The sequence below is a fragment of the Polyodon spathula genome, chromosome 23, assembly GCF_017654505.1.
Source record: "Polyodon spathula isolate WHYD16114869_AA chromosome 23, ASM1765450v1, whole genome shotgun sequence".
In the NCBI taxonomy this organism is placed as follows: Eukaryota; Metazoa; Chordata; class Actinopteri; order Acipenseriformes; family Polyodontidae; genus Polyodon; species Polyodon spathula.
The window spans coordinates 14,991,266-15,017,922 of NC_054556.1; the positions used below are offsets into that span (position 1 = coordinate 14,991,266).

The following is a 26,657-nucleotide window of genomic DNA, read 5'->3' on the forward strand; positions in this document are numbered from 1 at the left end:
GAGCACACTCTGAAACGTCTGCTGTCAGCCGAACGCTTCTTTTCACACTGCAGACTTGCCATGCAGCCACCTCAGAGCTACAGTGTCGGAGAACAACGCAGCTAAAGCACTTGGCCAGACTACAGGGTGCTGTACAGGTGCTTGGCCAGACTACAGGGGTCGCTGGTGTCTGGTCGCTGGTGTGCGATGAACCAAGGACACCCTGCCCGATAATTGTGTGCAGCCCCCGGGGAGCTCCCATTCACATTCGGTAATGGCATAGCCTGGACTTGAACCGGTGACGTCCAGGCTATGGGGCGCATCCTGCACTCCACACGGAGCGCCTTTACCAGATGCGCCACTCGGGAGCCTCAAATTATCTATTTGTTTAATTTGCGTTGGTATTTGTACATTCCATTTTTTTTTTTTTTCCCCTCATAGCATTTTCATTTGTTAGTTTGGCTGGCTTTCTAGTCTTCCTGTGTGATATGTTGATATGTTTTATGTACTTTAAGTGCACAGTAGTTATTGTCGAAACAAGCCCCAATTATAATTCTGTATTAATATAGCAGTTGGAAAGTACCCCGTCTCCCATGCCAGCAAGTGTACAAAACTCCTTTTATTCTCATGTGGTCTGGCACAATTTGAAATACCTGCTGGTAAAACAGTAATGCATGGAAATTCATGGCGCCTGTGCTTATTTTGGATGTAAACCAGAACTATAAACAAGGTACCAGTTAGGTCTCTTCGGTGTTGAACAGGAAAAGCTTGTCGGCGATTTTGACGCTGCCATCAAACCTTTAGAAATTAGAATTGAGATGGCATCTTTCACCCAGATGATGCCAGTTGAGTCTTGAACAGGTGGGTGTTAAAGCTAATTTTATTCTGAGCCTTTGATCGATTAAAGGATATTAACTGTTGATTTATTTACCATCTTTATACAGGCCAGACAAGTTGTGTGTGTTCCTTTGGTGCTGCCAGACCCTATTCTAGCCAGTTTCTACTGGAACCCTTCCAGCAACTCACATGATTAGTCCTGATCCCTGCTGGACTATATGCAGCTTAGGTGTGTTTTTATATACAATAGGTTTGCTTCCATAGTCATATGTTTTTCATTATGGTTGTGATATGAAGTCTCTTTGTTGCAGTTCCACAAACACTACTATGCCTGAGGCAGTTTTTTTATTTTATTAATTTTAGTTTAATTATCTCTCTATAGTCAAATAAGTAGTATTTTTAAGGGACAGTTGGCACAACTAGACTATTGGCGGTTCCTATTGTCAGAGAGATTTGACAGAGGAAGTATCTACTTTTTTTAAGTTTGCGACAGTACAAACTGAAGTAACAAATCTGACCTGGATTTCTGTCCAATTGCTTACCCAAAATAAATGCATTAATTTTATATTGTGCTGCTTGCTGTATTGATACCTCTTATTTGGATTTAGTAGGCGTAGTTGTACTTGGTTACAGCAAGTCAGGGACTCCTACAGGACTTGGTTTCTATTGATTCATTGTCAGAGCAGAGCGCTGTTGTCGTACAGACTATAAGAGAGCTTCAAATGTTTATAAAGGCCCAATTAGTTACTTCCTGTTGCAGTTTTATGTTCCAGGCAGTTGTAATTCAGTCACAAGCGGTGTTCAGTTTCAGGGGTTTTACTTGTTTTCATACAATCAGAAGACATAGATCGATGTCAAATAGTACACAAGCAAGACAAATAAGTACACGTACCTCAGGAACAGTCCAATCAATAGTGCACTGCTAGTATTGCAAATAAATTCCATCAGAATAAAGTGCTATTGAAACGAGTGCATCAGTGTCAAACAGTAATTAAAACAATTAAGTCATTAAAAGGTACCGAGGTAGTTAAATATATTTGGCATAAAAACACATCCATCCTGGAGACTTAAGCGGAGCCAAGTTTAGCTTTTCAAATTGTTTTATTTATTTTATTTTGATTTATGGATTCTTTGGCGGCAGTCTTTTTTACCAGCCTTTTGACCTCTGACCTCCCTTGGCAGGAAAATGTTGCAAGTAAATTTAGTTTTTACCTTATTTCATAAATTCAGCCCTTAATTCCACAATTTATGCATATTCCAAAAATAAACAGTAGAAATATGCATTTAAAAATACAACAGTTGTGAAAAGGGGGCGTGTCAGCTGCCTATCAATAGACTGGTCAATCAGTCACATCCTTGTTATAGTTAACATTAACAGGAGGTTGTGTGCAACTGATAGCAGAACTGTCACTTCACAAGGGGCGTGATGGTGGGAACCCGCACAACTGGCTTGTCCCTCAACACTGGGGCTGCATTAACCAAGTGGCTGCTATTCCTGAAACTTCAACATTTGTGGAAAACCGCAAACACCAGGAGGAGTACAAATCCACTTGCGAGCGGGTGGAATGTATTGTATCAAGCAACAGGTTTCATTCTCAGAACCGTACAACACTGGAAAAGACCCCCAGTTTCCACCTGATTGTGATGGGAGCTCTGTGGTACCTCCCACTACCAAGGCCTTTCCATAATTATTTTTGCCAGTCTGTGTATTTATCATTTATAAGTCCTTGAAAGTGCATTGAGAGACTTGTTAAACCTGTGATGTATTGGTTCTCTCTTGTATGCTTTCAGGAACTCGTATGTGCGACTGAGACACCTGTGTACAAACACTTGGGTTCACAGCACCAACAACCCCATTGACAAGGAGGAGGAAAAGCCGGTTATGCTTAGAGTAAGTGTTCTCGTATTAATTTAAGCATGGGCACGTTCTACTGGCTTGTATTACTTTTGTCCATTCAATTCCTATTTTGATTTATTGTTTTTATCCATTGTACAGTCTTTATTTTTATTAAACTGCCAAGAATATAATTTGTTTTGCACTGTATAAGTTGTACTTTGTAGTGAAATTTAATAAGGCAATATTGTGGCCAAGCCAATTTTCATTCTGTTCTCCGCCAAGATCAGTATGTTTTTCATCAGGAATGGCTAATAAAGGTATATAGTTGTTTTGAGTTTCAGCAGTCAAGTAGTCTATTTGATATTAGAAACATAATATATATAATACAATATATTGTATTTCAGTGTAGCAGAGAAGTTGAACCCAACTTTAGACTTCTGTTAATGACACATTTCAAAATGAATACCATGTAATGCACTAGTTTGGTGTATTAAAGTGGAAGGGCCTGCTTTTTATCGGTGTATTTCAGATTGGTACTTCGCCGCTCAAAGAAGATAAAGAAGCATTTGCCATCGTCCCAGTTTCACCGGCTGAAGTGCGAGACTTGGACTTTGCCAATGATGCCAGTAAAGTGTTGGCATCGATTGCAGGGAAGCTTGAAAAAGGAACCATAACGCAGAATGAAAGGAGGTATGGTTTCACAACGTAAGCAGTAATACAGAAATCTGTCCTCGGAACAGAGTCCCAGCTGGTCAGTCACAACCTGAAATGTAGAAAGAAAAAAAAAAAAAAACTCATGAGACATGTCTCAATTTGTAGTCTACACTTCCTCCTTTCTTTCTTGTGGTATAGAGTATTCGAAGAGTGGGATGCATAACAGTTTTTGAATGACTAAATAAAAAAAAAAACACAATTTTGATGGCTTTTGATTGTTCTATTTTCTTGCAGGTTTGTAACAAAGTTATTGGAGGATTTGGTGTTTTTTGTCGTGGACCTTGCCAACAATGGCCAGGACGTTCTAGAAGTGATGGTCAACAAGCCAAACAGAGAACGGCAAAAACTGATGAGGGAGCAGAACATTCTAAAGCAGGTGAGCTAGCTTTGACTGTAGGTTAACCCATGTACTATAGAAGCAATGCGCCCCTTTCTCTTAATCCACTGTGCTCCTGTGCAATGTTCAGACCGTGTACTATAGACACAATGCTTCCCTTTCTCTTGATCCACTGTGCTCTGTGCAATGTTCAGATCTTCAAGCTGCTTCAGGCCCCGTTCACTGACAGTGGGGATGGACCCATGCTCAGGCTAGAGGAGCTCGGAGATCAGAGACACGCTCCCTTCAGGCACATATGCAGGCTGTGCTACAGGGTGCTGAGGCACTCCCAGGAAGACTACAGGAAGAACCAGGTAATGGGTTTTGCAGGTACAGTGTGTAATGCACATAGTGTAGGCCATTCAGTAGGTTAATCATCAATAAGTCTTTAAATGTCCAATTGTCTGTCAAAAAAACTACCAGTACAAAGCATCACATTTGTTGTGTCCCTCAAGTTTTATTGAGGAGAAGTTCTATCGGATAGAATATGTTTCTGCAATCCGTTGGAAGTATGCCTATTTCTGGAATATTCACTCTATCTAGTCACCCAAACAGTCTGCTCTTTTGCAGTTTATTGGTACCATATAAAGTAATGCATGTTTATGGATTAATGTTTTTAGGGGTTTTCTTGTGAATTAAAATGGGCATGTGATGAATAATGTTTACTTCATATAAACTCAATAGGAAGTCATGCTTTAGCAGTTATTGTAAGTACATAATTACATTTTGAAAGGTATTACTTCTCTTGTATGAGCTTTTTAAACTCTCCTTGTGGTGGGGCCACTTTAAGCAGACTAACTTCACTAAGTTTGTCGCACACAATCCACAGATTTTTTTGTGTATTCACTCTTGCGGGTGTTGTGTACTGCAGGTGACTATATGGGTTCTGGACACTTGGGCCAGCTGCTTGATAGTTAATGCTTTAGAAAACAAATTGACATGCTTATAAGAGACAACTGTGGATTGAGAATTTTTACTATGGACACTATCTGTGAGGCATGCCACACAACTCGGCAGAGCTGACAAAAATCAATTAAATAAAAAATTGGAGGACAATGCAGTAACATCACTAAACAATTTCAACACAGCACTGCCTGTAGTGGGACAGCATCTGTGAAACCGACCTGGAGGTGGGGCTTTTAACTCAGGGCCCATTGTTTACTAAATAACTTGGTATCGCTGAGAAGATCTTAAGCAAAAAAGTACAGTGGCGCACTGAATGGTATCAGTTTTCTAACTGAGCAGAATAACTGGGTAGATATTTGTTCTTCATTTTCCCCTGAAGATATAAGTTCAGTGTAATGCCTTTTCTTGGAATACACCATTGTAGAGGCTCATTGGTGGGCTTAAAGGACAAGCATCCTACCCATTCCATACAGTAAATACATACAACTGCACTGATGAGATGGTTTTCTTATTCATCCATTAATGGAGAGGATGATTATCTTCAGCCATATCTAGATATGTGGTAAGGAGACAGTAGGGTTAATTTGCGGTACATGTCCCATGCATTTTTGTATTGCTTTTTGTATTCCTTGAAAATGGAGAACATGTAAATGGAGTGTAATGAAGAGACCATCTCAAATCTTGGTGTAACAGTGCTGTCATTCAAGACCTTTTAACTGAGCAGTTGGTGTAAAAAGCCCTTGTCTGCAAAATATGTAATTACAGTATGTTGTAGTTAAATATGCTGGCTTACTAAATTATGTATCAACAAATTAATTGATAGGAAAATAGCTTAGGTGGGGAAATACCAGTGTACCCCAAATATTGCAGTTTCAGTGGTTAATTTAACTGTACGAAGTGTTTTTTTTTTTTTAATTGCTTTTGTACAGTTATTTTTTTCCCCACTAGAATGGTCAGTTTGGCAGTACTTAAGTTTTAATGTTAGGCTTAATACAAAGTAAAGGAAATGACCAATTTAAATTGGATATGTTGTAGGCAATGCAAATCCCATGCTAGCTAGCACAATTGGTGACGTTTGGGTGATCTCCAAGCTTTCCTGAAACCCTTGTTGATGCCACTGGTATTCACAGAGGGATAGAAAGTAAGGTTGTTTTCTCCCTCATTCTCTTGACCTTGCAGGAATACATAGCCAAGCAGTTCCGATTCATGCAGAAGCAGATTGGGTATGATGTGTTGGCTGAAGACACGATCACGGCTTTGCTCCACAACAACCGGAAGCTTCTGGAAAAGCACATTACGGCGGCAGAGATTGATACCTTCGTCAGTCTGGTGAGGAAGAACAGAGAGCCCAGGTAAGTGCGAAGTCAGTGCACACAGCCCACCAGCTCTGTGCCGTTTGTGCACATTGCGTTATTGTGAAAGGCACGGTTTGCCTTTTGGCAAGTGTGAAAATAAATTGCTTCCATTGAAACCAATGTGGAGGCTGTCCAAGCTGAAGACGTCTTGCCCGATTTTGCATCATAGCGTAACGCTTGCATTTGCCAGCACAGTTTGAAACTTTAGTTGAACTTGGCTGGACAGATGCTTCTATTTCAACAGTCAGACTTCCCTGCAGAAATTGACTAAATCAATTACATTGACCGTGTGTGCCAAAATCAATTGGATTTTAGTGGGTCCTTTTTCTGTTGATGGATATTTTTTTTATGAGGAAAGAGCTATGTATGAAAGCGGACTTATTTCTTGAGCAAATAACTAACCTGCTGGTTCTGGCTGGTGGTTGTACTGTGTTGTGTGTTTGTTTTGAAGCTTCAGTGCTCCTTGCTGTCCGCTAGCTTTGTTGCTGCACAGTCTGGGAAAGTGAAATTGAATTGGCTCTATCAGTTGTTTATTATATCACTGAGGGTGGAGTCGCCTAACAAAACAAGACCATGAACATTTTCAAATGTGTGAAATTCCCCTAATATACTCTGGCATTTATACATTACTGACCAAAGAGCAATCCTGCAAGGGTTGCAAAGAGTCCATTAATCCTGTGTTACAAAGGCCATGGATGGGCTGGATTAAGTCACTGAATCAATGATGTCATGTGTTTTGTTTGTTTTTTTTTTTTTAAATCTGATAGCAATGCAAGCCTGTTCTTGTTTTCAAGGTTCCTGGATTACCTGTCAGACTTGTGTGTGTCGATGAACAAGTCCATCCCGGTGACCCAGGAGCTCATCTGCAATGCTGTGCTAGACCCTACCAATGCTGACATTCTCATTGAAACCAAGTAGGTTCCGCAATCCTTGTGTGATCATTCAGAAGTGTTGACCAGTTGTCTAGCCACAGGGAGGCTGTGTAGCAATTCATACGACTGTATCTTGATCCGCTTGTCTTCAAACTTGGTAGAGATGTTCTTAAGCAATATCTTTTCATTTTTAAACATTGGCGTATCCAACCACAGCACCATCTGGTGAAAAGTCCCACAAACCTCTTTCGGATAAACTTGACATCCCATGATTTGACTTGGAGTTTGCCAGTCTGTAGGACTGTAGGTAGCGCACTACATGTTGAAATGTCTTTTTTTCAATATACTGTATGATGCAGTTAGTCACTGGGGTGCTTGTTACCTTTGAAAAAGGCCTTTACGTATGTTTGCTAGGAATAATTTAATAAAATAAATTGGACGTATCATTAAATTTACAACTGTGAAAAATAAGAGCCCTGTAACATTGTGGCTGTAGTTATATTTGAGTAACAACATATACATTTGATACTTCTGGGAACACGAGTGGTGTGTGGTTGTTTTTAAACCTGGGCATGTTTCATGTTTGCCGGATAGCTTGTCCCAGCTCTGATTTGAGCAGCAATGGTGAAGCTTTGTTTGTTTTGGACAGGCTGGTTCTGTCACGGTTTGAGATTGAAGGCCTCCCAGGTGGCGAGAGCACTGCAGAGTCTGAGGAAGACGAGGAGGAGGTCTGGCTCTTCTGGAATGACAGCAGCAAGGAGATCCGCAGCAAGAGCATTCGCGAGCTGGCTCAGGACGCCAAGGAGGGGCAGAAAGAGGACCAGGATGTTATCGGCTATTACAGGTTGGCCATCCACAGTGGGATGCTTTCACACTATTGTAGGAGTGCAGCAGTTAGAACTGGACACCTGTGTGCCAAGAAGAGTACAGCAGAGTTTATTTGGGTTGGTACCAAATGGTTGTCTTTAGAAATCTGTGTTGGTTTGTTTTTGGAACGTTAGGGTAAAATTTTATAGAAGTCACAGCTGAGCTTAGGATCCTGCTGTCTTACTTGCAAGATCACTGAATGAATGTCTTCATGCAGCAAACCAAAACTGACTAATGCAATGCCTGCTGTTGTGGGTACTATCTGCTTTTTGCCTTGGGAAACTGAACAGCCACAAGAGGCAATGATCTTGTATTTAGTCTTGTTCAAATATCCTCAATTTATATTTGTCATGTTGAATCAAGTGACTTTTTTAATTGGCTTAATGAGTTGTACGGCTGTTTGATTCTTGTAAGTTCTGTTATGGGGATCCAGTTACTTTTTTCTTTGCCACTTACTGGCTTTGTAGTACTCTGCTAGTTTAACAGACCCCAGTTAGCACCCAGATTGGTGTTTTGAGATGCCAACCAGTTGTCTTCATTTGGTTCATATCAGTTTCTTGGCCAAGTTATTTTTGACTGACTAATGTAGCAATGACATTTACATCCTCAGAGCTTCACCATTTGAAATAGACTTCATATTATCACAGCTATTTACATACCCTGGGCAGTTTTAGAAACTGTGGCCAGATGGAGACTACCCATTTATATTGTACAATGTGCCACAGGATTGCTGAACTTGTATGTAGTTATGCCTTCATGTGATTTTATTTGTTTTAATCTTTCCTTCTTTCCAGATACCAGCTGAACCTGTTTGCTCGAATGTGTCTTGACCGGCAGTATTTGGCCATCAATAAGATTTCCAGCCAGCTGGACGTTGACTTGATTCTGCACTGCATGTCAGATGAGAATCTGCCCTATGACCTCCGCGCATCCTTCTGCCGCATGATGCTGCACATGCATGTGGACAGAGACCCTCAGGAGCAGGTGACCCCGGTCAAATACGCTCGGCTGTGGTCTGAAATACCTTCCAAAATAGCCATTGATGAGTGAGTATCTGGACAAGCAATTGGATTGCCAAGCTAACCTATGCTTTATTAACATTACCTGTCCAATGCTATTGTAGGGACCAGTAGAGCTTAACTCCATGTTAAAATGTATGAAGTGATTTAGGTACCAGGAAGCAGCAGCAACACGTGAACTATAAACTACAAGCAAAGAACTAGAATTTTCACTGGAAGGAAAAGGGAGTCGTGATTGCTAATAGTGAGGTTTTTTCCTACCTTTTACTAAGTGGGTTCGTTTTATACACTATCTAATGGGTTTTGCACATTTTACCTATGCAGATGTGTGTTTTTTAAATGCATCACAGCGCACTTCAAGTGAAAGTTGATTTGCTTGATGTTGTCGAGTACAGTAGCTAGAGACTGGAGTGGTGTTATGACTGTTTTGGTATCAAAGTTTTTTTGACGGCTGTAGCTTATATGAACTGCAGCCTGTAAAGGTGTTCGCAAGCAGAATTTTAATAATATGACGAAAGCATAGATAGGTCTGCGGCAGATTTGAGTTTGTAGACCTGTATGATGTCCTCTTCAAGAAAGCGTTTCTCAAGGGTATGATTTTATAGCATGAATTAGCTCTCTAATTTATAATTATCCCCTGTGCAGCTATGATAACAGTGGCACTTCAAAAGATGAAATCAATGAGAGGTTTTCACAGACGATGGAGTTTGTGGAGGAGTACTTAAGAGACGTGGTCTGCCAAAACATCCCTTTCTCAGACAAGGAGAAAAATAAACTTACTTTTGAGGTATGCAACTTCTACAGTGCCATGAAAATATTCAGTGCTGTACTTGGTGTATTGTAATTTGGTTAGACAGCTTCACAATCAGTTTTGTGCTTTGTATGCAATACCAAATATTTTCTTATACTGTAAAACCTGACTAATCTGCCATCGATTGACTGGAAAATTGTGCTGGGTTATACAATATGCTAACACTGTACATTAAATGTATCAATGACAAACTATTTTAAAACTATAAAAACACTATTACAATACATACAGTACTTTCTGTCTAGGCATACCATGTAATTTGAGGATTGCAATTTAGATTTCTCCATTTAAGTGAATAAGGCTTTTTACTGTACTATACCTGTGAGATGTATATATTTACAATAGATGCTTGATTTATAAATTTCAAGAAACGCATGATTTAGTGCCGGACTGCACAGTCGAATTTACACTGATTTTTAGACAAACTAGATTTAATCATTCTGGATTCCAGAATAGATGGTTTCCAGATTGTAGAGGGTATCGCACCATTCATTTCATTAGTGTTTTGATTGGGACTCACAAATTATGCCAAATTATGCAGAATGCTCATTTTGGATTAAACATGTTGTGGTTTTTTGTTTGGTTTTTTGTATTCTTGTTTATACATTTGTTTTAAATGTATGTATTTATCTTTTTGAAGGTTGTGAATTTGGCCCGGAACCTGATCTACTTTGGCTTCTACAATTTCAGCGACCTTTTAAGATTAACAAAAATCCTGCTGGCTATATTGGACTGTGTCCACGTCAGCACTGTCTTTCCAATAAACAAGTTGGATAAGGGTGATGAAACCAAGGGTAAGGAACTGCAATGTGACCTTAAATATAAAAGAAACGTAATAAACTCTTGACTCTCTTTAGAAGTGGAATGAAGCTGTTGAAAATGACGAACTTCAAAAGTTAATCATTGAATTGTTTCATTTAGTGATGGTTGGGTAGAAACCAGACATTAGTGGTGCTGGTAACATTTACAATATGGCATGGAAGCTATTCTGATTGTCCCTCAACCACTCTTAAATGCCATGTAATGAAATGTGTACCCTGCTCGCACAATGGCATGACGCCGTTCCATTTTGACGGTGGGACTGACTGACTGGTAACCATTCTCACTGTATCCAGGAAGCAATGTTATGAGGTCTATCCATGGGGTGGGGGAGCTGATGACACAGGTGGTGTTGAGGGGGGGTGGGTTCCTCCCCACGACCCCCACCGCCCCTCCCAACGGGGATGTTGTGAAGCAACAGAGCGAGCCGGAGAAGGAGGACATCCTTGTCATGGACACCAAGCTGAAAATCATCGAGATACTTCAGGTAATCTGGCTTCTGCTCCCAATGAATTGTACCCCGCTATCGCAGCAAACCTGCAGGATCAAAACTAATTTGCTAGATTCAGTTTTAAGGAGCTCTTAGTTTTTGATGCTTTTAGAATTCTGTGCTTCAACCCTTCTCAGGTGGCTCATTATAATTTTCAAACGAATTAGATAGATGACTTCATTGCATACAATGCGGCGACAAGTGTTTTTTTTCAGATTGGCATAAGAGCCTTCGTCAGACTTGACAGTCATAGAAAACAGTAATAGTCCAAGTCAAGAGTGGTATTTATTTATATTGCAGCAAAGCTTGTTTTCTGTCGGGAGATTTGACAACCACAAGTACAAAGCTTGCCGGAAATAATACTGAATTGCCCAAAATGTTCATAAGTGAAAATAATTTCTTAATCTTCAGACCCTTAGCGGCTTAGAAAGGAATAATAATGTTTACGTTCGGTGGATAATTGCGCAGAGACATCCATTAGTCATGTCAGTCAGACCTGTCGGTCGAAAGTGTAGAAGTCAGTCTCCAAAGGGTTAAACATTATTTCAGTTAAGATGCACATCATCTTTTCATTGTGCCGCAGACATGCAAATCAATAGTCCTTGTTTTGTTTGAATTCCTGTCACCGCACAATCTTTAAAAGATCTATCTATCTTTCAGTTCATCTTGAACGTGAGGTTGGATTACAGAATCTCATGCCTGCTGTGTATATTCAAGCGCGAGTTTGACGAGAGCAATGCCCAGTCAGAGCTGCTTTCAGGGAGTAACCAAGATGGGCCCAGTAATGTTCCAGGTTAGTGAACACATAAACCAACTGTAGCCCCAGAGGAGACCAGAATACCCTGTCCAGTAACACGGCACATGTAACACCAATGTAAGCAGATACACAGGGACATCACCAACATGTCAGCTCTGTGGTAATGACCTCCTGTGAACAGTTTCTTGACCTTTTAGACTTTTATATATGGGTTAACAAATAGGCTAATGCTTTGGTTTGAATAGTAATGTCCTTTTTTTAGGGGTGTGTGTGTATACATCCCTGTGGTTGTCTCCTAGTGATATTTCACAAACACTGACATCTGGTTTAAATTAGAACTAACCCCTCAAAAATGAAGATTGCTATAATGCAGACTATTGCTGTCTGCAATTAGGCATAGATACTAAAGTGAGACTTTGTCCTTCGTGCTCTCACATAGCAAGACATTGCTGCACAGATAGATCTGCAAGCACTGTGGCAGACTTTAACCACCAGTTCTCATGTTAGGGTGTCATGTTCAAATTAAATGTGTTGCGTCTTTTGGTGAGGAGAGATCAGATGTTACTTTGACTGCATGTACCACATGAGCATGAACAGTGGTCTCTATAACCACCATGTCAGGGAAGCCATGTGCTAGATTTGGGTGTGTTAGAATGGTTCCGGACTGACACCCAGAAAGTGGTCCCCGACACACGTTCCGTTGAACCCTCTCTTCTCCAATTTGAATCCAAGGAGCTCTTGACTTCGAACACATCGAAGAGCAGGCGGAAGGGATCTTTGGTGGAAGGTGAGACTTGTTTTAATCCTCATCCATGTTTTTAAACATGCTTTTTTTTTTATCTAAACTAAGTCACTAAAGGTGTGGGACCCTTGTGTTGCAGTGAGGAGAACACCCCTCTGGACCTTGATGACCACGGCGGGAGGACCTTCCTCAGAGTGCTGCTCCATCTCACAATGCACGACTACCCTCCTCTGGTATCTGGAGCCCTGCAACTGCTCTTCCGACACTTCAGTCAGAGGCAAGAGGTTCTGCAGGCTTTCAAACAGGTACATACCCGTCTTAACCAGGAGCAGTAGCTGGTTGCAACGATCTCGTCACCTGTAGTGCAATACCTTACAAATCCAACTTTCCTTTAGATAGGCACGTGTGGGCAATTGTATTTTCATGTAAAAATGTATAATCCTCAATTACCACATGATACATTTATGATGTAGTCTGTTCTGCTATAGTAGCTTTAGATGACGGTCAAACACTGTTTATTGATCATTTCAATACAATAAATAATTGATACCTGGTTTTATATCTTAAACTGTTCTTTCGATTAGAATGAGCATATGGGTAATTGAGACTCTTCTACATGCTTAATGGTCTGGACATCTTTTTAATAAGGTGTTAATTTTTTTGCATTCCTGGTGTTTGGTGCAATTCGGTATGGTGGTAGCCCTACTGGCATTCAGTCACACTATACAACCTACTGTTAAGACATGTATTAAACATCTCAAAGTACTTTCTTACGGAGAATTATAAAACAAGGTGGGTAAATGTAGTTACCTGAAGAAGTGGCATTGACATACGCAAACAGTCATTATTTCTGTACTGCTCACCATAACATTTTCAATATTGTGTTCCCAAAAGGTTCAGCTTTTAGTGACAAGCCAAGATGTTGACAACTACAAGCAGATCAAGTCAGACCTGGACCAGCTCAGGTCCATAGTAGAGAAGTCAGAGCTGTGGGTTTACAAGCGGCAGGGTCCGGATGAGGGCATGGATGCTGGTGATGGAACCGGGGACATGGCGCACAAGAAGAAAAAGGTACGCCTGTGCACAGCAGCTGTGTCTTCATTCCTGTCTTATCTGTCCATATTGTGGTTTTAATTAAGATGCACTGGGATGTATTCAATTTATCTACTACATACATACAATGAAATTAAAGGTTATAACCTTTATAAAATGCAGATTTTGCCATTTGAGTATTGCTTTACTCAAAGGCCGAAGAAGCTGTCTCTTGCGTTTTCGCTCTTTGCTTGTTTTGATATTTTCTGTTTCGCAATTTGAGCAAATAATATGCTCAAACACCGAAATAACCTGTCATTTCGTTCTTTGATTTGTTGGTGCTCAAATCACGAAATGGTTATTTTTGTTGGACCAAATCCTGACAGTGATATATAATTGTGCCATCACTCAAAAAGGAATCCTTTGACACCTACAGTAGCTTAAGTGTATTTATTGATTTGGTGGTGGTATCAAGATCTACCACTGTTTTTGATCAGTTTGACCCCATTGAGTGGTTGGTAGTGCACACTTAATTGTCCTAGAACTATGTACTATAAGAACTATTGGGTATACATTTTAATTGTGCAATAAACATTTACAATTAAGTCTAGTTGACACTGAAGTGTTTTTTTTTTTTTTTTAATTTAATTACATTGTATTTAACTTTGCTCTTCAAAAAATGCAATTCAGTATACATGTACAACCTGTTATTGAATGATAAACCACAGAACACGTGTTCAATACCTGCCAGACTTGATGTTTTGATTCTTTGTTATGTTAAACATTGACAGTTTGAACTATGTAGATTTAGTAGGTCTGGGTGTTGAAGAGCTTTATCCATTGCTTTATCCTTTCAGTAGATATATTTGTTTTCTGTAGGGTGACTTGAGCCCCAGCGGACCAGATAAAGCAAAGAAACATGAAAGTACCAGCAGCTACAATTACAGAGTCGTGAAAGAGGTAGGTGCCCGGTGAGCTCAAGCACACGCCTGCATGGCTGGCCGTTGTCCTCCTGGCATGTAGCTTGCTGGGGCTGCTCTCGCAGGTAGAGACAGTTGGCTTGGGGATCGGAGAACTCCCACAGACCTTTAGTTTTCCTGAGATGTTGAGTTGCTGAGGTGAGAAACATAATTGAGCATTCAGAATTTAAATTCTGCAGTAAACTCTCTCGCTTATTTGTGTGTGCTAAAATCAGCATATCACTACTTTGAAGATCCAGTGAAGGAACTACCTGACTTCTTGTCTTGAAGACACTGGACAGCACTTAATCATGTTAGACCAACACATTGAAGGTGCAGCTACTGTGTGCTTGGCTTCATTTTGCCACTCCCTCCTCCCTCAGATTCTGATTAGACTGAGTAAACTCTGTGTCCAGGAGGGATCATCGGGCAGGAAGAGCCGGAAACAGCAGCAAAGACTCCTGAGGAACATGGGTGCTCACAGTGTGGTGCTGGAGCTGCTGCAGATTCCCTATGAGAAGGTATGTGACTGCATCCAAGACTTCACTCCGCACACCCCTGTATTCCTCAACATATGTATGTATTTATTGGTTGTTCCCAGGTAAATGATGTAGCACTATTGCAGGTTTGTTTTAAGTGAAATATTATTTAAAGGAGTGAAATGTGCATTTTGCATTAATATAAATATCTTTCTCATGACTGATACCTGTCCCTATACACTAGTATTTTATTCATAATCTTACCTCCCAAATTTGGAACTTGTCCAATGAACCTACAATAGAAATAAATGCCAGTGTGTTCTGTGGATGCAGATCATGATGACCAACAGTCTAAAACTGCAAGGAGGTTCAAAGATGACAAGACTAGGATCCTTTCCTGTCAGTGAGGGGAGAGTCTGCTTTGCCTGGGTTAAAAGCTCTGTAACGATTGTATGATCTGATGTGTAGGGGGAAGATACCCGGATGCAGGAGATCATGAAGCTGGCTCATGAGTTCCTGCAGAATTTCTGTGCTGGGAATCAACAGAACCAAGTCCTGCTCCACAAACACATCAACCTCTTCATGAACCCAGGGGTAAGGGGCACTGTGCTCTGGAAAGGGAATTGCACTTTCACTGCAGGATTGAGTCTCTTGAACAGTGTAAATGAACTGTAAAGGCGAGGCAAGGGGGGAAGGGATCCATTGGATGCACATTTTATTTTACTTTGCTAGCTGTAGGATGGAGAGAATTATATAGTTGATTTATGATGTGTGAATAAGACTCTCCAAACAATCTGTTCTTTGTCAGATTCTTGAGGCTGTGACCATGCAGCACATCTTCATGAACAACTTCCAGCTGTGCAGTGAGATCAACGAGCGGGTGGTCCAGCACTTCGTACACTGCATCGAGACTCACGGCAGGAACGTCCAGTATCTCAAATTCCTTCAAACCATTGTCAAGGCGGAGGGAAAGTTTATCAAGAAGTGCCAGGATATAGTCATGGCTGAGGTCAGTGATGTAAATATGATACAGGGCAGTCTACCAGTGCACTTCATCTTGCTAGGCTAAGTTTTTGTATGGTTGTTTATTTTTCATGTCTTGGCGAACTCTTGAGGGGGTCACTCAGTGTCTCACCTGGTAAAAACATGGGTTCAGGTTGAGTCCATACATTTTGGGGAGCTTGGGTTCGTGTCCTGTGACATCTGGTTTTTGCTGGGGATTCCACAGGCTCTGGCGCTTCCATGGTGGGGGTTAGAGAGGCATAACTGCCAGGCACTGTTTCTCCTCTTCAGGCAATAGTGCACCCTACTGGCCAAGTGCTTGGTGAGCTCAAGCAGACACCTGCAAGACTGGCATTTGTCCAGAGGCTTGTAGCTTGCTGACATCCGCGCTCGAATTTCTGGGTGTAAAAGAGGAACTTGCCTTGGTTGTGGGACTGGAGGATCCCCACTGTACCTTAAGTTCTCCTGAGCTGCATATTGGGGGGGGGTTAATGGACATTATAAATGGAGGAGGAAGGGGACTGGGATGAAATAATTGAGCACTCTAAATAATAAAATAAATAAATGAGATACAAAACTCATGCCAATCCTGAATATAACTAATGCATCAAATGGAACACGTGATATTTCTTGCATCCACATGGGGCAGGTTAATTTATTACACTGGTGTACCAGCTATACTTGAGGATTAGACATATTTGTGAGCTCTATGGAGGCCACGGGTGCTTTTTGAGCTTTAAAGTGTCACCAGTGTAATGAAAGTAAGATATACAAAGTGATTCTAACCATAAGAATAGTTTATAGGTAACTGAATATTTCAGGTACGTACCAAGTTCTTTAAAGAATTAGGCTTTTTGATTTGTGTAAGTTTGGTAATGAAGAACAAACTGTAAACGGCAATTAGTAGCCATGTAAGTGGTCATTGTGAAATGGCTTAAATTTAATGGCACCCCCAAAAAAGGAGTCTTCAGTATCATTCTGGATGGATTGCTGAGGGATGCCAAAATGCAAGGTCCCATGCCACATGGATCAGATTAAGAGTTACAGAGGAAAAGAAGTGTTGTAGCACTATACCTTCATAGTCCTTGTGAAAATACCATTAATATTGATTTATGTAAATCTTAAGGAGTCATTTATGCTTGCCAGCTACTTCACAGTTTCTCACTCCAATTTTGAAGCCCTACTCATTTATTGGTGTCCCAGCTTGTGAATGCAGGAGAGGATGTGCTGGTCTTTTACAACGACCGAGCCTCCTTCCAGACTCTGGTCCAGATGATGCGCTCTGAACGGGACAGGATGGATGTGAACAGCTCCCTGATATACCACATTCACCTGGTGGAGCTGCTAGCTGTGTGCACGGAGGGCAAGAACGTCTACACGGAGATCAAATGCAACTCGCTGCTGCCTCTGGATGACATTGTCCGGGTGGTAACGCATGAGGACTGCATTCCTGAAGTAAGCTTGCACACGCTGTACTGCTGCAGCCAGGACTCGGGTTTGTAATGCAACATGTGTTTTTAATGACAAATGTTTTGAAGACGTTGGAAAAGACCTTGTTGAAACATTTGTCATTTAACTTATTTATTTTATTTTTTTTAATATTTCTAAATTTAGAACAATTGAATGTTTCATTGTAAATAGCTTTCAGAGGATAGGCTACTATAGAAATTGCAGGCAAAATAAATCTGTACGACTGTCAGTTCTTGTGTTAATCTTAATGGTTTGGTGCTGGATAGCTCATGCAAGGTTAAAACATGACTTGATTTAAATTTTTGGACTACGTTTTTCTTCAAGTAACTGAACTGGCAACATCATAATCCATATTAAAGCACATATTGTGAACCTAGTCACACGCACTAGTATTTACAAAACCAAATCCAACTTTAAAGCTTTCACTCTGGATGTTCAGTTTAATGTTGTGTTGATTGTATGTCATTTTTATCAATAGCCTGTATGTATACAAGGGTTAGACATTTCAAAACCCCATCCACAATCATAGCAGCCAGGACAACATGATTTGGTTTACAAATAATAAACCAGTATTGCTTTTGGTGGTGGTTTTATATAGAAACCCTTCCATGTCAAGGTAATGCAGTAAATATAAATGAAACCGATAACTTGCTCTGGTATTTTTCTCTGCAGATGAAGGTAGCATACGTTAACTTCCTGAATCACTGCTATGTCGACACAGAAGTGGAAATGAAGGAGATTTATACAAGTAACCACATGTGGAAGCTCTTTGAGAACTTCCTGGTGGATATCTGTCGGGTAAGTCGTCGATTTACAGTTTTGCAATAAGGACAAACATAAAGGGCATCTAGCACATAGAAGCAGCATTATCTTGTCACATCCTCCATTGGAACCTATTCACAGCAACTACTTCAACTTCAAGCTGAGGGTAGATCTTGCTAAAGAATTAAATGTTTAAAACAAGATCGACATTAAATAGATCGATTGTATATCAGCTTTTTGTCTAAGTGTTTAGTGGCTTCTTCAAATCAAGTTGAATATTTCTGTAGCACACCTTGTATGACACTGATTAACATACAAAATGGCACAGTGACTCACTAGTCTGTCAAGGCACCAGTTTGGTGGACACTGGCCTATATAATACCAGAACACTGAATAACAGGGTGTTGGGTCCTCCAGGGTGCAGCAGCTGGGCAACCTCTGCAGTTAGTAAGAGTAAGAAAGACGGTTATCTAGACTTGGAAGATTCATTGATCGATTTTTTTTTTTAATTTCTATTCAGTCTTCCTAGTGTGGTACCCAATTCTGTATGAAAATAGGTTAATATATATGGGGGCGTTTTTATAAAATATGCATTTCTTTTTATTTTTATTCTAAGATAAACCTCAACCAAACCAGATTTACATTAAATTGTTGCTAAAATGCTATCGCCTATAATGTAAATGCCAGGTCTGCAACAATACAAGCGACCGGAAACACGCCGACACCATTCTGGAGAGATACGTGACTGAGACTGTGATGAGCATTGTCACTACTTTCTTCAGCTCCCCGTTCTCGGACCAGAGTACAAGTTTACAGGTAATCCTGCGAGGAACATAAAGCACACAGGGTTTGTTTGTCCGATGTTCTGGGTGTGTCAGGAATATTAGCTCCATGCCCTCAATGCATGCTTGGTTGGCAGTATATTTGTTTGAAATACTAATCAAATTGTTTTAATGAGTTTTGAACCAATTTTACCAAATGGCTTGTGTTAAAGGAAGCTCATAAGGGACATGTTTTGTACATAATCTAAAACAATTCTGTCTTTTTTTTTTTGAAGTCTCTGAGGTTTATAGTGGCCTGAGTGTTCATGTAATGTCGTTTTTTCTGTGGTGGTAGTGGCATACAAGAAAAGTCATGGTATGCTGTTGACCAGAGAAGCAGTATCATATCAATATCAACTTGCACAGCCTTGCATTTGTAGACTAATTTTCCCGAGAGTAATACACAAATTGTAAAGGTTTAAAACTACCAAGAACCAACTTGCTTACAGAAGGGAGCAGTTAAACTGTTCCAAGTAGTTTCTTCCTTTTTAATACTGTAAATCAGTCAAACCCTTTAGTATCACTTAAATTGTTTACAGTAAGTGAAGTTGACGTCCATGATTTCACCAATAACTTGGCAAAAAAGTGTTGATTTTAATATGCATGTCTTTGCCATAATTTGTGCAGTGATCTTTTTGGCTGGATTGCCTTCCCATTCTTGTATTTGGAACAGTTCAGTAGAGTGTTTTACATGTAAATCTTATTTCCTACAATGATAGCAAGTGGAGGTGGAGATCAGTGAGTGATATTAACCAGTGTGGTGATAACCACAGTTATGTTATCAGGAGCTCGTCCCCATTGACTCTCATTACGTTCTGGCCGGACATTTTCAGTGTGGTGCGAAGCGATAGGTGATGCGAACAGGAGTGACGTTGTATTTTATAATTTCTGTCCCCATCACTTCTCCCCACTCAAGTCTTATTCTCACTTTGGAGTGGTTTTCATGTTCTTTACCTACAGGTCTTTCATTATAACCAGTATGTGAGTACAGGACATGTTGTACCCAAGTCTCTAGAACAGTTGCCATAAATCCTTTGTTTCTAGTTTTATAATGATAATTTGTCACTAAACATTTAACAGATTCAACAGTGGCTTGCTGCCTGTGAAGACCTTTTATGTGTGTTTTGGCTGTTGCACATGCTGACCCCCCCCCAGACCGGTCTGAAATACTGTAAAGATGTGTAGCAACTCCTTCCCAGTTCCAGATTACAGTAGTGTGCAAATTTTCATTATGATGCCATGATTTGTCATTTTTACAGTCTTTGTACTATTTCCAGTCAGGGATGCAGAAACAATACACATGTGAATGTTTGACCACTTTCTGCTTTTAATTGGGCAGCTTAAATGATTTCTAAAGTCATTTTACCACATGTGGCTATTTCGTTCCTATTACTATTTTAAATTGATTGCATGGCTGGCCTATTAGTCATTAATGAAATTAGACAATCACTAATTTCTTCCAAGATTCAGTTAGTGGTTTGATTTCATATGCACAGCAAATCAAAAGTACAGAAGCAATGGGATGTTCTGATGGATTTGCACACTACTACTTGTGCTATTTCCTGGTTAATGAACTTTTGAGCTGGTCTAGGTCAATTCTGGAGTGGGGTTTGTCACCCCTCCCATATGTTTGCCTGCAGGATTGATCTGGCACTTTCACTTAATCTATGCCCCCTCTGCCCCATGCATACTCCATTTGGATTTATCTAAGTGACTTTGAAATGTAAAGTTTGTTTATGCTAGCTTCAAAAGTGTTGGAGATTAAGCCTTTCCACTGAAGTGCTTTTACTTCTATGAAATAAACAGAGAAGCTGCATCATTGAAATTCTGGGAACTGATTTTATGAGGGTGTCGGAGTTCCGGAACATTAAATAGTGCCCAGAATCCACAGACCGATTTTTCCCTCCCACGCACAGTATTGGAATGCGGCATTGTTCATAGTCATGCAATATTTATTAACTGGCCAGAAGCAATTTTCCTTTTCCTAAGAACTACCAGCAGCTGACTATGAAAGTAACACAAGTTAAGCTTCTGTGTGCAGTACTGCTTCTCCTGTGTGTCAATGTTGAGGCTTATTGAACAGTTTCCACAGTTATCTGTTAAAACAGACATTACTAATCACCTGCTCTCTCCAGTTTTAATTTTTATTTCAAAGTAGTGAGTTTAAATTGGCCTGTGAATCAAGGATTTTTAAAGCAAGTGCAAATAAATTCTCAGGAATAAAATAATGAAATGCCGATACTGGTTTCAGGAGTAATTGCCTTTTAGGAAGTATTTGTGCAGGTATTAAAATCCGATTGGAAGCAAATTTTCCTCATCCAAGGGGGGCTGACATTGGCTGCTGTACTGCAGCCATAAACTGAGAATATTTTACAAAACTAACAAATGCAACTGATTTCATCATGTAAACGTGACCTTCCCTTAACCCTAACACAACCCTGACAATAATGTTTAATTTATTTTAGTTGCAAGAAGGAGCAGTTCCATAATGATTCAGAATAGTGGCCAACAATTTTATTCCGTTCACATTCTCAGAATTTACCTTTGCACTTCGCAAATAAGCCCCCTTTTATATTAAGACATGCCCAAAACTGGTTCTTGTAATAAACTGGTTCCTCTTCCCTACACCACTTCCCTTTTTAAAGACTGTTACTAATGCCTCCTTTTTTTAATCCTTTTTTTTTTTTTCTTTGCAACAGGCTACTATTATGGAAAAAATAACCAAGGTATTTGAAGTGTGTTAACACAGTAACTGCTATGGTTTTATGCACAGGGGTGTGGTTTTGGAGTTGTCAGGACCAGCATGGTAATGAACTGGTATCAGTGCTGGATTGCAAAGGGCATTCCAATGTCAGGATTGTGCCTGGTTTAAAAGACTGCCTTGTGTCCTTGTTCAGGTTGTTCTCTGCATCCCCTGCACTTGTACTAGATCAAAAGTGACCATACTGCTCTCATGGGTATTTGGGGGAATATGAAATGTATGTCTGTATTGCATCTATTTGTTTAAAGTAAAATGGTTTGTTAAATCCTCACTGAGCTTTGGGGTCTGTGGATCTTAGAGCAATCTCATTTTGTCACATGGAAATATGGGCATTTTACTGGGGGTGCATTGTGGAAGGGTTATTATGGTTGACCACTTTGCACTGATATGGAAAGGAAATGGTGACGGGCAGTGCTACTCCACTATGGGCTGCACCTTTGTGGGTGTCTCAGTGTTCCTGGATTGACATTGCACAACCCTGGGTTCCACTAAAGGACTCAGAATGAAACATTGAGGCATCGTGAAATTCTTCACATAAAAAATCACATGAATGGCTCTAATTAAATAAGAACATAATGATTTGTAAACCAAAAAAAAACACCAACAAACATCAAGTAGGGTTGGATAGCTGGTCATCAGTTAAATGTTGTTGTTTTTCTAATCTATCTCCTTTTAAATCCAGTTTTATCTCTCCTTTCACTTCCTCTCTAGTTCTTACTCAAGCCTTTTTGTGTCAAACGCAATCAACCCTGTCGATTTTTAGCACTGAGATTTTCTTCTCACTTTCCACATGATGTAGTGGAAAGCTTTCATTGTCAGTATGACTATCTTAAGCCACTTTAAGCTTATTTTTGAACATTACAACTGATAAAATAATATTACCAGATCACTTCAATTGTTTTACAATTGTATCTGCTTAGCAAGTGGTGATTAAAGAATTGTGTGTGTTTTTTTTTTTTTTTTTTTTGAGGGGGGTGGGTGGCTGATTTGTCGTTTTTAGTGTTTAAGAAATAAAACCAAAGAAAGATGGTTGGGTCGATGCTGGAAACAAGTCCGTTTTGAGCTCAGCTAGTTGCAAGTTGGTTTGTGTCTCCTCCCACCACTACTTTTGATTAACCAATCAGTGCAGTTCTGTATTTTCCCAAAGTAATGAAGGGCAGTTTTTGTGACATGCATTTGCCAGTTGACTTGCATAGAGCATCCTGGCGAGCACTCACTTCCTTCTCTCTCCTCAGACCCGCCAACCAGTGTTTGTCCAGCTCTTGCAGGGAGTGTTCAGGGTGTACCACTGTAACTGGCTGCTGCCAGTGCAGAAGGGCTCTGTGGAGAGCTGTATTAAGGTGCTCTCTGACGTAGGTAAGGATAGTCTTCCAGTGCTGAGCGTGCCAATCTCCTTGCTTTTCAGCCACCCCCCCCCCCCCCTCCCCCAAGGATAACCCTGCTTGAACTGCCAAGCATTTACCTTCATGTCATAGTTCTTGAGTGTGTGATGTTCATAATTTCAAGAGTAAAGTAGGTACTTTCAATCTGTTTTAAGGTGCTTTTTGAGCTAGAGCTGTTCGTCAGTCCTAGTCATCTGTTATGGAAATATTAATGTAGGCTATAAGGACTGATTTAGCCCCTGAGCTCTGGTGAAAGCACATTTTTGATACTCCTTTTATATAAGGAATGGCAATAAAAAACAATTAATTTCAAAAATCATTAAAACAGAATGGGATGGTAAAGAACTTAAGCTACATACATCTTAAGTGCATGCATAGTTAATTCTAAGCAAGGTCGAAGTTAAGTAGTAAAACGTTTCAAGTAGCAACACAGCATTTACTAGTTTCCTAGTTTTTACCAACCCCTTTAAAAAAAATAACAGACTCCTTTTTACTAGCTAAAAGCCGAGCCATTGCCATCCCAGTGGACTTGGACAGCCAGGTGAACAACCTGTTCCTGAAATCCCACAACATCGTTCAGAAGACAGCTCTGAGCTGGAGGATGTCTGCGCGTAACGCGACCCGAAGAGACTCTGTCCTGCCTGTCTGCAAGGATTACAGGAACATCATAGAGCGGCTACAGGTAACAAGGGTGCTGAGTGCTGCTCTAGATTGCCAATGTTTCACACAGTCCCAGTGCTCAAAATAAACGGCGATCATGCGGCAGTTGTCACGAGTGCCCTGATCAATCGCTGCAGCTTACTTGTTGGCAATAGAAAAATTGCCATTGATTTAAACTTAGCGTTCAGATTGAGAATGCAAAAAATGGTTTGGAAATATCTACGGTATGATATGGTTTACTGCGATATATTCATATCAAAATAACAGAACTTAAACTTGTTTTACTGAAACAACACATGGTTACCTGTACAGTAAAAACATACAAGCTGGCTGTGTTACATGGTCTCAGACCAGGACTCCACTAACACCAAGCATACGAGCTGCAGAATGCTATTAACTATATTGCAACTGGACACAAAGGTGCGGTCGCCCATTCCCTACACAACACTTGAAAAATATCTCTGATGTAAAATATGGTGTAGATAAATCTGCAAAGAAAAGAGAAACTATCTTTAAACAGCCAGAATATTTCTAATGGTTTGATTAAGCAGGGGGTTGCAGTTGAAAAGCACCACCACCAATTTGTAGCATGTTGATTTGCAACCACTGTGACACGCATTGTGTTTTCTGACATATCTTCATCTCTTTGTTATATTCTTTTTCTAGAGTTCACTGTTTTGTGGTAGAAGATCTCCTTCATACTCTGGTATTTTTAGTCCTCTTGCATGTTCCTGCATGTAACTTGGTTTTCAGTGTTTTTTTAATAGAGGTTGCCGAGGATGATATTGCATCTCTTTAGTTTTTTTGTCAGCCATTATCAACGGTCTTTCTAATCATCCTTTTGTATGGCATCATGCATGTCCACGCACATTTCGATGCGAAGAAGGTGGTCTGAAATGTAGCGTGGTGCAGTATTGGTACCCAGCATCATACATCATTCTCTGTCCATTTTACTAACTTTAACTTTGAAAACATTAGTGCCTGGTGTGTAACACCTTTACAAAGACATTTCTGGGTTGTCTGTTCATTTGACACTGTTCATGTGGTTAAGCGTGAACTCAGTGACTACATGTTTGAGTTGCAACTGTGGACTAGTTCTAAAACACCATGCCCAAATATAAAACAAATTAAAGTGAGTGAGACAATCGCTAAATCCTAATCCCCTGACTGGAGAATGTCAAGTCTGTAACAGTATTGAGGTAACTGTATATCAGAACTCAAATCCTCCTGAAATGTGTGTGACAATACAATATAACTAATGACAGTATTGTCATGCAACTTGCACCCAGTCATGGAGATGCATGTATTTTTTTTTATTGAACGTTAAGAGTTTGATCAATGAACACCTACTAAATCTACTCCTGAAATGATTACACTTCTCATTGCATCAGGGGTATTATTTTAGTGACCTAATCAAACATCTGATCGTTTTAAATATTATAATTCACAGAAGTTAACCAATTAAGCAACAAAAACCGAAGAGGGCTTAACCATCTGAAGCCAGTCTTGTGCAGTTAAATGTCCTGAGCTGAAGGGGAGTGTGTTTAACACAGCCAGGAGGGTCTTGCCAGATGGCGAAGCCCGACGAGTTCATGCAGATGACATCTCATAACAATAAGAGAACCCAAACACAACACAATTAATTGAAAAGTTCTGAAACTCAGAACTGGCTTCAGGATTACTGCAACCTTCAATCCCTGATGTATCCTATTGATTTTGTTTTTGTAAATGTATCAATTGAAAATGTCCACCATCACGTAGGTTTTGCAAACCAGCATTTTTGGTTTGTTTTGGAAAGAAGTGCCAATACGTAACTTTGTCACCTTGTGCGACTTCATGCATGCCTGAAACTTCACTGCACAGCTGTTTTATCACATCTACTCTACTCCTTTTGTATTTTATTTTGATGAAACTGGTGGTTGCTGAATTCCTGTAATCGTTCTCTTTAAAACCTCAGCACTCCCTTAGGTGTGTTTCATACACATTGTTACTTCAACCTAAAACAGCCACTGACTCATTGGTAAAATGTTTTCACTTGCTCAAAAGTCCATTGAGCAAGACTCGAAATACAAATTTTGCTTACATTGGCCAGTGACTTGCAGTTTGTTATAAATTGTGAGATAAAATCAAAAAACCTGCCCAGCTCCAATGTGAATTCAGATTCGCACTCAAGATCAATTGAGAACCAGTTTTTGGTGGAGTTCCAGCTGTCAGATATGCAGGTCAAGCACAAATGTTATCCACGTGTAGTCTCATCTACATGAATGTATATAAAAGCGCTCACTTTGTTGAAGCCCAGCATATGTTAGATAAAACCTTTCGAAAATGAAACTGAATTGAAATCCTTCATATAAACTGATCTTTCTCCGGCTTGCTTCAGCATTACTGATTGGCTCAGACGTGGTCAACGAGGATTCTCCTTGGCTAGGCCTGTCTGGGGTAAAAGTTGCAAGTCCCTTTCTTTATGCTGAACATCCTGGTGGTTGTAGTCCATTTTCATAGTGGTCCTCACTGCAGTAATCAGTTCTTGAAGACTGCATTTTAACTATCAATTGCTCAAGTGGTTACAGACCAACTATATAATTTTTACATGAAAAGGGGGAAGATCAATATTTCCATTGTCAGCGTGTCTTCCACTGACTCAAACCCCTGTGCCAAAGTGGGATTTTGCCAGGCAAAACCATTACTTTGGAACAAATTTAGACTAGTGTGCAAATTAAATTTGCATAACTGTCTAAATAGTTCTGAACTTGAATCTACTGTTTGTATTTAAACCTTTGTCATCAGCATTGAGACAAGCCCTTGAGTTCATTGGAACACATCTGTAGATAAAGCCTCCAATAACCATATATAGATATACTTTCAATCTCAGAATAGCGTGATAAGGTACAAGTGAAGTCTTTCAATTTGGCCTATAGCCCACAAAATCATATCTGTCTTCTCTCCTC

The 26,657-nt window shown here is 40.1% G+C and overlaps 1 protein-coding gene across 10 annotated transcripts in view; it reads left to right on the plus strand.

Annotated features, from left to right (window-relative positions):
- Positions 1–26,657, plus strand: part of itpr1b (inositol 1,4,5-trisphosphate receptor, type 1b) — a 164,437-nt gene that overhangs the window by 42,745 nt on the left and 95,035 nt on the right. For all 10 annotated transcript variants that reach the window (XM_041225064.1, XM_041225066.1, XM_041225065.1 and 7 more), the window contains 24 exons: positions 2,608–2,707; positions 3,183–3,343; positions 3,602–3,743; positions 3,899–4,057; positions 5,829–6,001; positions 6,799–6,918; positions 7,526–7,720; positions 8,538–8,789; positions 9,408–9,549; positions 10,214–10,367; positions 10,689–10,879; positions 11,543–11,675; positions 12,372–12,426; positions 12,521–12,686; positions 13,276–13,452; positions 14,293–14,373; positions 14,756–14,893; positions 15,320–15,445; positions 15,660–15,860; positions 17,057–17,308; positions 17,996–18,121; positions 18,773–18,901; positions 22,903–23,023; positions 23,547–23,731. In XM_041225064.1, coding sequence (XP_041080998.1) covers positions 2,608–2,707; positions 3,183–3,343; positions 3,602–3,743; positions 3,899–4,057; positions 5,829–6,001; positions 6,799–6,918; positions 7,526–7,720; positions 8,538–8,789; positions 9,408–9,549; positions 10,214–10,367; positions 10,689–10,879; positions 11,543–11,675; positions 12,372–12,426; positions 12,521–12,686; positions 13,276–13,452; positions 14,293–14,373; positions 14,756–14,893; positions 15,320–15,445; positions 15,660–15,860; positions 17,057–17,308; positions 17,996–18,121; positions 18,773–18,901; positions 22,903–23,023; positions 23,547–23,731 — 3,679 coding nt within the window. The remainder of the gene's footprint in view (positions 1–2,607; positions 2,708–3,182; positions 3,344–3,601; positions 3,744–3,898; positions 4,058–5,828; positions 6,002–6,798; positions 6,919–7,525; positions 7,721–8,537; positions 8,790–9,407; positions 9,550–10,213; positions 10,368–10,688; positions 10,880–11,542; positions 11,676–12,371; positions 12,427–12,520; positions 12,687–13,275; positions 13,453–14,292; positions 14,374–14,755; positions 14,894–15,319; positions 15,446–15,659; positions 15,861–17,056; positions 17,309–17,995; positions 18,122–18,772; positions 18,902–22,902; positions 23,024–23,546; positions 23,732–26,657) is intronic.